At 28.4% G+C, this 15,267-nt stretch overlaps 1 protein-coding gene and 1 pseudogene across 1 annotated transcript; both read right to left on the reverse strand.

Annotated features, from left to right (window-relative positions):
• Positions 1-2,265: 2,265 nt before the first annotated feature.
• LOC127266215 (thylakoid lumenal 16.5 kDa protein, chloroplastic) lies at positions 2,266-5,058 on the reverse strand. Its single transcript, XM_051296373.1, has 4 exons — positions 4,683-5,058; positions 3,634-3,773; positions 2,719-2,791; positions 2,266-2,635 (listed from the first exon to the last, which is right to left on the reverse strand). The coding sequence occupies exons 1-4, from the start codon at positions 4,993-4,995 to the stop codon at positions 2,526-2,528; spliced, it is 636 nt and encodes a 211-aa protein (XP_051152330.1). The 5' UTR covers positions 4,996-5,058; the 3' UTR covers positions 2,266-2,525.
• Positions 5,059-9,784: 4,726 nt separating this feature from the next.
• LOC127266258 (eukaryotic translation initiation factor NCBP-like) lies at positions 9,785-10,769 on the reverse strand (annotated as a pseudogene).
• Positions 10,770-15,267: the final 4,498 nt, after the last annotated feature.

The following is a 15,267-nucleotide window of genomic DNA, read 5'->3' on the forward strand; positions in this document are numbered from 1 at the left end:
TTAATAGAGGTAAAAAATCTCATTATAATAAAAGTTGAGAAAATAATGAAAGAGATAATGAGAAAAATAATTGTAATATATACTCATAGTTATACATTTATAAATGATTTTAATATGATCTCAATCATAACATAAGATAATCGATTAAAGATATATTATACAAGATTAGCTTTATTTTTTCAATAATAATGTACCAAAATAATGAAATACATAGTTTTCCTTCAATAAAAAGGAAAAGGATTAAGTAATGTAGGGTATAGATATGCATGTTAATAATTGTGACTGTGACTAAGAAGATATGGGCATGGACACAACTCACTTCATCCTCTTCCACATGTTATATATCTGTTGTTTATTGTCCACTAAAATTTTCTTTCCTATAATTGTACATATTGTCTCACACATAAAGCAATTTTATTTGTTGGTTCTTTGTAGGCTACCATTACTTCATAAAGTAGGCCCATAATGCAATTCGTCATAAATGGTCCCATAATTTTATTTTTCGCTTCTATAATATTAAAATCTGCAACTGCTATTTTTCGAGTGTATGTAAAGCAAATTTTTGGCAAAATACAATATTCTACAAATTACGCTAACAAAGAAATTACATCTGACTAATCATGTGTGACAGGTAAAACTAAGAAGACGGCTACATATTTTTACTTTTATACTATTCAACATTCACTTTTGGAATTTTCAAATTATTCAATATATTCATCTTTTTCTTTAAAAAAATTTATGCTCGATTTGTTGGTGTGTGTGAAGGTGAAAAAGAAACAAGAAAAAAAATGTGAAGGGTTTTATCCCAACGGTGGAAAAGTAAAAAGATTTCACCCTCCTTAAATACAATGTGGTCCTATTTAGAATTAAAGAATTAATTGATCGGATTGGGTTTAATTGGAAATTGACCTAGTTTAGCATGAACAATTGAACTTTATATATATATTGGGCTTGTGGCTTGTGGACCAGGCTCAATTGTAATAAAATTCTATTAATTCAAATTTAATTGGATAAAGGTACAAAATTCTAAAAAAAAAAAAATTTGTTCTTCAATTTCTTTCGAAAAATTATCGGTGGCGGGTCAACTTTGTTTCAAAGAATTCGCATTTAAAGTGAGACTCGAATCATAATTTTGTTTCCGATTTCCATCTCGATTTTCAATATATTATACATACTAACACAATTTAGAATATAAGAGTATCATTTACAATTTAGAATATAAGAGCATCATTGATAATTATCTTCCTCATCACCTTAACTATTACATTCTCAATTCTTTCTGTAACAGCGCTCATTACATCTATTCGAAATATGTTAGTCCCACATATATATTATCATTTCAAAGAAATCGTTACCTTGTCCCGTAAGGGATGACCTACTAGTGTAGAGTAGATTCGCAACGCCTCTGGGTCTCACCAATCTCACTTGTTTTGGTCTACTCCAATGTCTTCTATAATAATGAATATACATATATATGATAATGAATTTTAAATATTTTTATATATTTTTAAAAATTATATGATAATTTAATTTAATTTTATGATACTAAATTTAGAAAATTTAATATTAATTAAAATATATAAAACAAAAAAATATATATTTATGAGAATTAATAATAAAAAGATTTCAAAAAGTAACATTAATATTTATATTTATATTTTTCATATTCCAAACATGTGTGATAATTGTCATTTTCATACTTTTATGTTCACTTCAGTATTGTCCTAATTTTCTTATAATTTCTTAAAATAAATATAATAAAAATATTACATAATTTATACAATTATTACTAACTTTTAATATAATTTAAATTTTTAAATATTAAAAAGTTACTTAAAATTTTTAAAAAGAGCAAAATGAGCAATTGTTCATGACCTCTATTTTAAGAGAATTTATATTTTTTTTAATTTTAGTCTATTATTATTATTAGATATATTTAAATTTACTCCTATATTTTTCTATACAATTACTCAATCTTATTATAATTCTAAAAATTAAACTCTAACATAATATTGTTTATTTTAGACTGATGATACACTTTCTATATATATTTCATTTATTGGATATATAATTAATATAATTTTTACTTTTTTATGGGGTTTATTATTATAGTATTTGTTATTGATAGTATTTAAAAATAATAATCATTTATTCATTGGCTTACAATTTATTTTTTGCTCAGGATTCTGACAAAATTCGAGGTCTGAATATTACCAACAACATTTACTATATATATTTTAATTAATATCCTTAAACAAAATCTCATCCAAAAATTGAATTTATACTTTCCAATTGATATGATAATATCCACTTTGAATCGACCATATAGCAAACTGTTGGCGCCAAAAAAACTTGACCTTTCCCACAGAAGATTTAGTTACACCTCAAAAAAAAACTACACAGATTCTCCACGCCAAAGAATCCTTTCGGTTAATTTTGATCGCGCCGCAAAAGAATCACATATAACAACATTGCGAGTAAAACAATCACTGTAATCTCACACACAAGAATTTTTTTTCCGACTCTCAGAGGCCTTTGAGCTGGTCGGCAAGTCCAGAAAGAGCAGTCCACCTCTCGAAAGAAGAGGCCGAGAGCACAAAGGCTACCTTTGAGGCTTCAATGTCATTCTTGGACACTGCAAAAATGCCGCGACCAATCAATAATTGTCTGCATCAATATATGCGACCAATCGCGTTAACTATTGTAAGAAACTCTCACCTGATGATATTAAGGATTCCAGCGAGGAACTGAATGCGTCGACCTCTGCCTTCTCATCCTTGCTATAACTCAGCTATCAAAGGAAGAAAATAAGTCTTCGACAAGAAAATTATATATATATTATACTTCCTCCCTTCATTCAATTTTGTGCTCAAATATATAGACACACATTTTAACGAGAGTCGGTAATAATGGCTACTTTTAGCATTTTATAATAAAAGCATGTGTGCTAAAAGATAGCACACAATGTTACTACAGAAAATATACTCCCTCCATTTCACATACCGTGTTCATATTATTGTTTTTGTCTGTTACACGTCTCATGTCACATTTATTTCTTGAAAATATTACATACTTTAATCTCATTTTAAATTTTTTAATTTTAATTAGACTAATTAGTTATTTTAATCTTAATTTATAATTATTTATACTATATAATAATTATTTTCACGGATACATTCTTAACTATTTACTAATTATGCTTATCTAAAATTCTCGTGTCTACAATAACTCGGACATGCTAGGTGGAATATAAAGAGTAATATTTATATTAATATAATACAATAGCATGCGACGTATTCATATATAATACATAACATATTTCTATAGAACATATATTTTAAATATGAACATATAGTACATGCTCTTATTTCATTTTGCATGTACTATCTGCACTTTTTAATTAGCACGAACCAGATTGATAAAAAGAATTTGATTTTTTACTATATTTTTTTATGAAAATCTAAATAAAATATGACGATCTCAATGAAAAAAAAATAAAAACAAAAGTAAGAGATACATGCAAATGCTCGTCACATAATGTGAGCCCATCATCGACGACAATGGCAATCCTAAGGCTCACATTACAAATGAGAATATATAGAATTTTTCAGATCAGCTATCAAGAGTTCACACCTTGTTCATTGCAGCATTCACTTTCTTGACCCATTCGGCGTCACTGCTGGAGCCGAGAACAGAACTCGCCGTAGATAGGTCATTCTTCTCAATCGCTTGCCCGATTTTGCTAAGCTTGTAGACAAGATCTTGTAGATTGGCTGCCATGTTCCGGAAACACATTCAAATTATTACCCGCGACAAACCTTGAAACTATTTAGGTTTTAACTTAACGTCATGTTCTTTCAACATTATTTTTTAATTACGATTCCCCAAAAATAATAATAAAAAATATAAATATTTTATACAAAAGTTAAAAAAAGTCAAAACACTCGTAATAAAAAGTCAAAAGTCAAACATTCACTTAAAGTAATATGTTTTATATTTTTTACACAATTTTTCGTACCAAATAAAAAAAATATCATTTCATCCAAAAGTGATGCGTGAACAAAGCCTAAGTTTTCACTGTATCCATAAAAAATTTCTTCTAAATATACATATAAAATTCTAGGCATATTTTCATTTTCAATTTCAATTTCAATTTGAATTTATATTATTTTTATCAATTTTTTCCATAACAAACTATATATAATCAAATATTTATTTTTTATATAACGTAGGTATAAAAATATCAACTTTTCATTTAAGGTTTTACATCACATTTGTTTATATTTCATCAAATACCGAATCAATTCAAAGTTATATATATATATTATTTTATTATTCAAATTTTACATTTTTCCATTATTTAAATAAAAAACTCAAAACATCACTTGAAAAAATACGAACTCTTCTCCATTGCAGCACTATATGGCTACAGCCTACACGACTGCAATATACATATAATTTTCTGTAATTGAAATTTGGAAATAGATAGTTTAGAGGAACTCGAATTAGAACAGACACAAATCAATAGTTGAATCAAATGATTTTCCAGAAAATTTGCCAAACACTCCCAAGAAAAATCGTGCAATGTTGGAATCTTCCAAGTAAAATTAGGGCAAAATTATTTCACTGCGAAAGGAATCTATCTAAGAATGGAATCGAGGAGGGAATTGAGAAATGGAAACCTTTTTCTACGGCGGAGGAGCTGATGACGCCCTGCCTTTCAATCCTCTTCTTCCTGTCCTCCTTAACCTTCTCGAGCAGCTCTTGATCGTCGTCGGCCTCGAGAATGGCGGCATTGGCGGAGCCGTTGTTATTGAGACCGGTGAAAATGAGTGTGGACGCGGCGGCGATTGTGAGGGACACTGAAATTGTGCGGCGGTCGAAGAGAATGCCCTCGCTTGCGGCGGCGGCGGATCGGCAGAGAATCATCTGTCTGTGGGGTGGGGAGATTGAGGGGGCGAAGAGCTTTGCGTTTGAGAAGAAAACTGTGGCCATGGCTGCGATTTTGATTTTGTTTGGATGTTTTTGTTAGCGTTGTTGCAGCAGGAGCAGAAGATAAGATTGCGAGATTTTTGTATGGTGTTTTTAGAGATGGAGGGTATTCTTGTCATTTCATTTGTGTAGTGTTGTGTGTGATGGATTTTTTTATTGTTATTTTAAAATGGCTGCGATTTTGATTTTTTTTTTTTTTTTTTAAATGATCTGAAAATTCGTAATTGCTACCCGAAAGTGCGAATTCGATAAATTTTGATTTAATTTAATACCTTTTAAATTAAGTTCGACAGACAAATCACAACTAGTCGAATCATGGTAAATAAAAATCGATACATAGAAATCATTTTTGCGTTTTAGAATATTTTTAAGTGGGTTTGTTTTGTATTAAAAATCAAAACTATTATTATTTAATATATACAACTAAAAATTTACTATTTATTTTTATACTAAAATACTTTTTAAATTTAAAAAAAAAATCAAATCAATGATAAAAATAAAATAAAAAATTATATATATAATATGTTAATTCACAACTGATCATGCATCCATGTCAACACACTTGATCACCGTGAAAAAAAAATTTTAGTGTAAAAATTTACGGTTCTATCCGAAAGTACGCCTGATAAATTTCTAGTCAAATTTAATACCGTGTTTAAGTTATTTTGTTTGTATATATATTAGTATATATACAAATATAAAATATTTTATATATTTAGAATTATTTTTATTTGGGCCATTGTCAAGCCCAATAAAATAAACGCAAGTTAGACTATTATCCATATACAATACTCCCTCAGTCTGGGTAATATATGACTATTACTGTAGATAAGATAATTTCGATAGTAAAAATAATTATAAATTTAAATTAAGATAATTAAAAATATTTAATTAAGATTATAAAATTATAAAATTTAAAAATCATATTTTCGAAAAAAAAAATGACAAACTATGTGGGACGGAAGAAAATAGAATACATAGATAAATTATACGGGACGGGTGGAATATATATTACACCTTAATGCATATAGGTATGTTTCTTTAGTCGAGTTTCCCCAAATTTTACTATTTGGACTCTGCGTTTCCCAAAAAAATCATTTTTCAAAATTTTTTATTTGGATTTAATTTTAGAATTATAATATAATTGGATAATTATAGAGAAAAATATAAAATAAAATTAAAATTAAAATCTAATATATCTAATAATAATAATAAGTTAAAATTTAAAAGAAAAATATATAAGTTTTTGAACTTAAGGCGCTAAGGAATTGTTCATGTTTACTATTACTATGTTGAATAAGGAATTATCATAGCATTTTTAAGTAGTGCGGTTCCTTACAAATATTACTTCATCTGTTCACCTCAAATGGTCGTATTTATCTTTTGTGTCATTGTACTTAATATTAAAAATATTTTTATATTTATATAATTTTTTTTACAAATATTCTTCTATTAATATTATAAGACACTAATGGAAGTATTTTTGCAATTTTTTCTTAATTTGCACTACATTTTGATATAATAATTAATATTTAAATATCAATACGCAAAAATTAAATGAAACTGTAATAATCGGACGGAGATAGCATTAAAAAATACTATAATATACACATATTAACATGATATCTATATTATATACTTTATTTACTCATAAAAAGTTAATAATTCAATATAAACATATAAACACATTTATTCAAAAATAGGAAGGGAACAAATCTTGTATATTTTTAATCATACATGGTATGGTATGTAAAAATTAAAATATTATTTTAATAAATTTATATATAAATATAATATAATAAAATAAATACTTTCATTCATATATAGAATATATTTTATGATGAGTGAGTTACATTACTGATTTGGAAAATCAACACTCCAGTACACATAAAATTTAAAAAAGTTACATTATTGATTTGGAAAATCAACACTCCAGTACGCGTTAAAATCTAAAAATAACATATGTCTCTATTATATATGTGTTTTTTAAAATAAAAGTACGTGCTCTTTGTAATAAAAGTATATATTGTGTAAGAATATATTATGTGCTAAAATCAAATATTGTATGTATTGTTAGTTTATGTGTTTATATTTATCATATTAATATAAATAATATGCTACCAATAATAATACCGTGTATTAATTATTAGCATACCGCGTGTTGTTTAACATAATACTGAATTTTAAATTCAACACTATATCTATCGTTATTTTATCATTTTCATTCGTTAAAACATAAAATATACAATTTTCTTTTTAATAAGTTAGAAATTATAAATATTCTAAAATTTATATTTATTTACATTAATACTATTACATCAAATTAAAACTAAAAGACGAAAAGACTTACTCTTTCCGTCCGGCTTTACATATCTCATTTATCTTTTGTATCATTGTACTAAACATTAAAAATATTTTTATATTTGTATAAATTTTTGCACAAACGTCATTGTAATAGTATTATAAGACACTAATATAATATTTTTATTATTTTTTCTTAATTTGTATTATGATTTCATATAATAATTAATAGTTAAATATCAATACATAAAAACTAAACAAGACCCTTAGAGCCACACGGAAATAATATATATTTAAAGTATCAAAATCTATTTTAAATATTTTTTTCTTAATTTTTAAAATACTACTGTATTTCTATTAAATGCACGAGAAAGTATTAAAAGAATATTTTATTAATATTACATAGGGTGTGTTTGTTTTATTTGAAATAAAGAGACAGTAGTATTTAATCTGCACCGTTTTAAAAATATATATATAATATTTTATTTTAAATATTATTTAAATAAAATTTTAAATCAACATCCAATTTCAAATCACAAACATACAAACTCATAATTTATAATTGAAAATTAATAAAACTTTTAAAATTTGATAAAAAAAATTATCTATAACAAATACTCCCTTCCTCCACAAAAAAATATACAGTTACTTTTGGCGCGGTGTTTAAGAAATAATAGTATTTTAATTATAGTGGACAATTAAAAGTAGTGTAATAATATTTTTGCCCTTATTTTTTTGTATAAAAGTAATGAAGTGATGTAAAATAGGGATATTTATAAAAAAAAGTAAGATATGTAATAAAATATTTACTTTATAATTGGACGTACCAAAATAAAAACACGTGTACTCTAACTTAGACGGTGGGAATACAAAACATAACATAATGAATTTTCAACATCATAAATAAAAAGTATACACTACATATAGCAAGTAGCAACACGTGGCATTAGATGCATCTTTTAGTCTGTTGAACACTTTTTAAAAAGAAAAGTAAAAAAGAGAAGTAATAATAATAATAATAATAATAATAATCTCTCCGTGTAGAAATAAAATAAAAATTACTAAAATAATCTTATTAGTATATGTGATATAAATGTAATGATATTTATATAATATATTATAAATTGTAAAAGTATTTGTAATATTAGATAAATAGTACAGTTACTAAAAAGTTGATATTTTATTATGGGACGAACTAAAATTAAAAAATAAATACTTTGTTATAGTTGGAAGGAAAGTAATAATAATATTTAAAATAAGAAGCATAAGTATTTTTTTTAATTATAACTGCAAAAGTCATTTATTTGAATCCCATCAATTTTATTTATTTATTTTTTTTTATTGACCTTTTTCCCAAATGTTGCCTAGAATGACTTGGATGACTAAGATAAACACATCAAGAGTAGTTGTTTTAATTTTTTCTTATTATTATTATTATTAAATTGGTCCCAAAAGCTAAAGATGCCGTAGTGCCTCGTCTCGCGACACGAGTGATAGCCTCTTTCTTTTTATGCTAATAATAATAACAATAATAATAATATATATATATATATAATAAAAATAAAGAACTTAAGATTAGTAATTTATTTAATGCCCTAATGAAAACAACATTTTCTTTGAGCCGAAGTTACAAACACTGACTTTATAACCCACGCATCGATGCATAAATATATTAAATATACCGCATGAATTTCATTATATAACTTGTTTTCGGCTCATGGAGAGTTATGTCATTTTCGACTCCGGTGGAAAGTCATATCATTCTTGACTTCGGTGGAGAGTCAATTGTTAATTATTATTTGTATCTTTTTATGTCTATATTCAACTTTCTTATCAAATTCAAATTGATTTCTATTATATCACTTGAATTTGAGTGAGAATATTGAGATATTTTAGATATTCAGTTTTAGATTTAGTAGATTTATATTTAGATTTGGTCTTATACATAGATTAAATTATTTAGATTTGGGTCTACTGAGTCCGTTTTGTATTGTCTATATATAGGTCTCTCTTATTATGACGATCAATAACACAATTTCAGTATTTATTCCCAAAATTTCTAACATGGTATCAAAGCCTATTTTTCTTATGCCGTAAATATAACCTACCAATCCTTGTTTTTCCGGGTACATTCAACTTGAATTGTATCCGAAGGTCTTATAATTTTAATATCATGCTATATGTCATATGTTTGTTGTGTGCGTGCGATCTGAAATCTATCTTTTATTTGTAATATGTCTGTTGTCTGCATGCGATCTGAAGTCTGTCTACTATCTGTCATATGTCTGTTGCTTGCGTACAATCTGAAATCTATCTGTGAAGAGTCATGTCGTTTTCGATTACGGTGGAGAGTCATGTGTGATTGTGGAGTGAGGTGAGTGTCAATAAAGAGGCCAAGCCTGCGCCAATATGGATGGATGAATCTTCCTTCATATGACAATTGTAAAGTGGCATGGTCATCCTTCTCTTTTCTGTGGGGCCGGTGGCAGCCTCATCCTCTCAACCATCTGTTGCGGTATGATAAGTTGTCTCGCAGGGAGGCGTCATGTAATACCCCGGAGTTGAATAGTAATATGAGTCGGGGAGGATAAAATACTCTCAAGGTTGAATAAGAGGTTAAATAGATTGAATAGACTACTCATGTCAATAATGTGCACATTTTCTTTTGGAGCCTTACTAAAAGAACTCTAGAGTTAAGCATGTTTGTCTTAGAATAATTTGATAACGGGTGATCTCTTGGAAGTTTCTCAGGGTGCGCGTGAGTAAGGACAAAAGCGCGATAAAAGGACTCGTGTTGACCACTTGACCTGTAGGACCAGTTTACGATTCCAACATGTTTGGCTTCGCGTGGCTTGCGGACCGGAGTGTCACACGTCATGGGGCTTGTACTCCGTCACGTAGCTGTGGGGAAGCTTTAAATGTCTTTTGATGGTATCTTTTATAGCCATCACCGCCTGATGGTCAGATGCATTGCAGTTCCACGGAATCACTATGTCCTCGTTAAAATAAATACTCAATATTGCTCCACAAATATTATCATCATAATCAAGCTGGTCTTCTATTAATGCCATAATCAGGTCCTCCCAGAATCGGCCTGATACAATCTTTTTAAACCTAATAATTCATTTCCCACCATTACAGTTAGCAAAATCCTCCCACAGTGGACGGATACGAGCCTTTAATAAATGCAAATCAGTTAGGCTTGGCAATGTGGATGGTCGAGCTAAATGGAAATAGCAGACCTAGAAGGCTTCAACCGTATTGAATTCCACAATCTTCTTAACATTATCCTCATACAATGTTTGAGTTTGAACTCCAGGCGTTCGGCGAGTACACTAGAATACAAATTTGTGCTTGAGAGAGTGGAGACCAGCCTTGAGATCGAGGGTGATCCGGTCTTTATCTTCATCTACAACCGGAGGAGGTAGATTGGTTGCAGTGGCGGTCGTTCCCTTTCTCTCTGCTGCCAATTCCATGGTAAGCTGTGAGCCCTACCTTCGATCTCAAGGCTGATCTCCACCTTCTTAAGCCCCACAGTGCACTCGCCGAATGCCTGGAGTTCGAACTCAAACATCATATGAGGATAATGTTAAGAAGATTGTGGAATTCAGTACAATTGAAACCTTCTAGGTCTGCTATTGCTATTTAGCTCGACCATCCATATTGTCAAGCCCAATTTATTTGCATTTATTCAAGGTTAGTGTTCGTCCACTGTGGGAGGATTCTCCTAACTGCAATGGTGGGAAATATGGATGGCAATGGGTCCGGGTAGACCCGAGACCTGACCCGGACCCGACCCATTTATTTGGAATTGAGTCTAATTATACGGGCATCGGGACTGGGTCCGAGTCGGGTCTCAGGTCCAATGGTGGACCCTACCCGGACCCGGACCCGATTAATATATTACTAATATATTAATTATATATATAATTAATTTTTAATAATATAAATTATATTAAAAAATATGTTTTTAGTTTTATTTATTTTTTTTATTATTTTATTATAATATTTTTGAATAAAATATATAAATTTTAATATATGTCGGGTCTGAGTCCGGGTTCGGGTCCAATTTTAAGTTAAATTTTAAAAATTAAAGAAACAATTTCGGGTCTGTCGGGTCCATCGGGTCTTGTCGGGTATTATTCGGGTCGAATACGGGTATAATCGGGTCCAGTTCGGGTCTCGGGTCCAGTTCGGGTCTCGGGTCCAACCATGTATATTCAGGTCGGGTCTCGGGTCCAGTTGGACCCGACCCATACCCGATCCATTGCCATCCCTAGTGGGAAATGGATTATTATGTTTAAAAAGATTGTACCAAGCCGGTTCTGGGATGACCTGATTCTGACATTAATAGGAGACCAACTTGATTATGGGGATAATATTTGTGGAGCAGTATTGAGTATCCGTGTTAACGAGGACATAGTGAGTGTGTGGAACCGCAATGCGTTTGAAATTTGTCTGTGATCAACAATATGTCTGTTGTTTGTTTGTTGCCTGAAATCTGTCTGCGAAATGTCATATGTCCACTGTTTTTTTTTTGCCTGCGTGCAATTTGATTTGTCTGATGTCTGCGATTTGTTCGGCGATCTGTCCGATGTTTGCAATCTGTTCTATGATCTGTCCGGTGTCTGCAATTTGTTCTGTGATCTTTCCGATTTTTGCAATGTGATATGTCTGTTGTCTGCGATTTGTTCTGTGATCTGTCCGATGTTTGCTATCTGTTTTGTGTACTATATGTCTACGTTTGACTATTATTCCATTCAGAGTCCTGTCGTTTTTTGTTCCGGTGGAGAGTCATGTCGTTTTAGGCTCTGATGGAGAGTCAACTGTTTTCAGCTCCGGTGGAGAGTCATGTTGTTTTTTGTTCTGGTAGAAAGTCATGTCGTTTTCGACTCCGGTGGAGAGTCATGTCATTTTCGGCTCCGGCGAAGAGTCATGTTGTTTTCAACTCCGGTGGAGAGTCAATTGTTATTTGTATTTGTATTTTTTGTGTCTGTACTCAATTTTCTCATCAAACTCAAGTTGATTTATGTTATACCACTTGAGTTTGAGTGTAATGTAAGATATTTTAGATATTTAGTTTTAGATTGAATAAATTATATTTAGATTTGGTCTTATCCATATATTAGATTACTTAGATTTGAGTCTATCGAGTCTATTTTGTATTGTCTATGTATATAGGTCCCTCTTATTTTGCTAATCAATAATACAATTTTATTATTTTCTCTTAAAATTTCTTAACAGTCTCTGTATAAAATTATCTACAAAGGGTCAATATATTTTCTTTTTTTTTTTCTAAGCAAAACAATTAATCACACGAATGATTTATAGAATAATAAAACTTTTAAAACAAATATTACTTAACATTAATTAATGTCACCCGTCTAGCTAGGCTTTGTTATTATACTACACCCTCATCCCTATCAATTATTTTTAATTAGTGTTTTGTTATATCGAACTTGTGGTCTCAACGCCTTCAGGTCATCTGCTACACATGGTTTGCCTAATATGATTTGCCTTGCCGAGTTAATATCATTTTTTTCGACACGATTCCCAGTATATATAATATATCGTTGTTTTACAAAAAATCAACATTCACGCTATACATCAATTTTTCTTATTTGTTTGAATAAAAAAAAATCAAATTTAAATAATATATTATGTATCTTTATCTAATTTTATTTTTCTTATATATAGAAAGAAAAAAAAAAATCACAAGTTAACGCGTCTAAACTCCAACTTAGTATAGAATTGAAGTTGGTTTGTTTCTTCGATTATTGTAATTAAGTTTTACTAAAGAAATGAATTTATTTAAATATGAATAAGAGTTAAAATTTTACATACTATACTATTTTTTTTTGTTTTGGTTTGAAATTGAAAATAAAATTGTGATTTAAATATTATTTTGCTATAATATTTTGTGAAAATATATATATATATATGTTTTTTATTATAAATTATACAAATTAATAATATTCAACTTTCCTAATGTATAATAATTTTTATATATAAATATATAATTGATTTTTATATATGTCCTATCTAATCATTATTTAAATAAATAAATTACAATTTTCCGGACAAAAGAATGCCATCAAGTATAGTGGATACGTCAGCCATATTAAATTATTGAATGTATTGACGTAAGCAAGACAAGAAAATTAATGAAAATGGTAAGTTGGCAAAGAGTTGGTGTATGAATTGTTTTTGTTTGGATGAAAATTTATACTTAGGGTATGTTTCTTTCGGGCAAATTTGGGTTTCGATTTAGTTTTTACTCCCTCCTACCCACATAATTTGTCCATATTTTCTATTTTTGTCCGTCTCACATAACTTGTCTTTTTTATTTTTGGAAATATAATTATGCCTGTTTGGTTCATGAACTTTTTTTTGTGGGATTGGGATTTCACATGAGGATTTATATGTGATGAAATTTATTATATTTAGGATTTGGAATCCTATCATATGTTTGGTTGGTAAAATTATGCGGGATTTATATTTCTCAAGTCTTGTTTGTTTTTTATATGAGTGGAAGGATTTTGATTTTTTATATTCTAAATGACATAATTGTCCCACTATAAATTTTATTTATTTTGATAAATTAAACATCTAATTTATAATATATATGAATTGAAAATGTATTAATAATTTTATAAGGATTACAATAGGTTATCGTAAACTCGAAACCCGACTCGAACCCGACCTATTTATTTGAAGTTGAGTCCAATTATTTGAGTATTAGATCTTGATCCGAGTCATATTATGGGTATTATAATCGGGTCCGAATCGGATCTAGGGTCTAAGCGGACCATACCCGCACCTAGACTCGATTTATAATATTAATAATATATCGACTATACATATGAAAAAATAATTTCTAACAATATAATTATATTAAAAATATTTTTTTAAGTTTAATTTATTTATTATTTTATTATAATATTTTTTTTCATAAAATACATATATAATATATATCGGATCGGTACATGTGTAATTTTAAATTAAAATTTAAGAATCGTAAAAAGAATTGGATTTATTAGATCTATCGGGTTTTACCGGGTATAGTTTCGGCCTGGTATAATCAGATCAAATTTGGATCTAAAGTTTAACAATATATATATTTGGGACGGATTTCAGTTCCGGCTGAATCCAACTTATTGTCATCCTGGTAATTTTATAATTTAAATAAAATTTATAATAAATAACAATTTAAAACAATGGATTTATTAATTTATTTAAAAAATATTGTACCATAAAAAATAATATTAATTTAATTTAATATATAATTTAAATAAAAATTAATTTTAAAATTATTTAATTTAATTTTATATAAATATATTTATAATATATAATATATTTTTTTTATATAAGAATATAAAAGTAAAATTTAAGATCCGAATGAGATTTAAAAGTAACAGGGGTACCCAATTACTAATAAATTCCTCATTTGTAGGATTTTGGACCATGTTTTTAAATCTCAATATTTTAAATTCCATTATTTTTTTTTACCCAAACATGGATTTCATGGGATTTTAAAATCCAAATCCCATGAAATCCTACCAAATACTTGAAACAAACAGTCCCTTAGGGTGTGTTTGTTTGGGGGTTTAGATTTTGAGTTGGGATTTGAATAGTAAAAATTTTGAATTTGAATAGTTGTATGATGTAATATAAGTATTTGATTTGATATTTTTGAAAAAAGAAAATTGGATAAATAGTGAAAATCTAATCCACTTCCCCAGTCATGCGCAACCTTAAAATATGACACAAAAAAAATAATGACTCATTTTCTTATGGACCCACTTATATTGACATCAAAATTGCGGGTGTATTTGGTCGCCAATCTTAAGTTAAGTAGGTACAATGCTCTATTTTATTTTATTTTAAGTATTTTTAATATATTTATATTTTTATTATTTAATTATGAAATAATTATTTTATTTATTTTTTATTAATTATAGACTATTATTTTAA

The sequence above is a fragment of the Andrographis paniculata genome, unplaced genomic scaffold (genome assembly GCF_009805555.1).
Source record: "Andrographis paniculata isolate CXL003 unplaced genomic scaffold, ASM980555v1 Contig75END, whole genome shotgun sequence".
In the NCBI taxonomy this organism is placed as follows: domain Eukaryota; kingdom Viridiplantae; phylum Streptophyta; class Magnoliopsida; order Lamiales; family Acanthaceae; genus Andrographis; species Andrographis paniculata.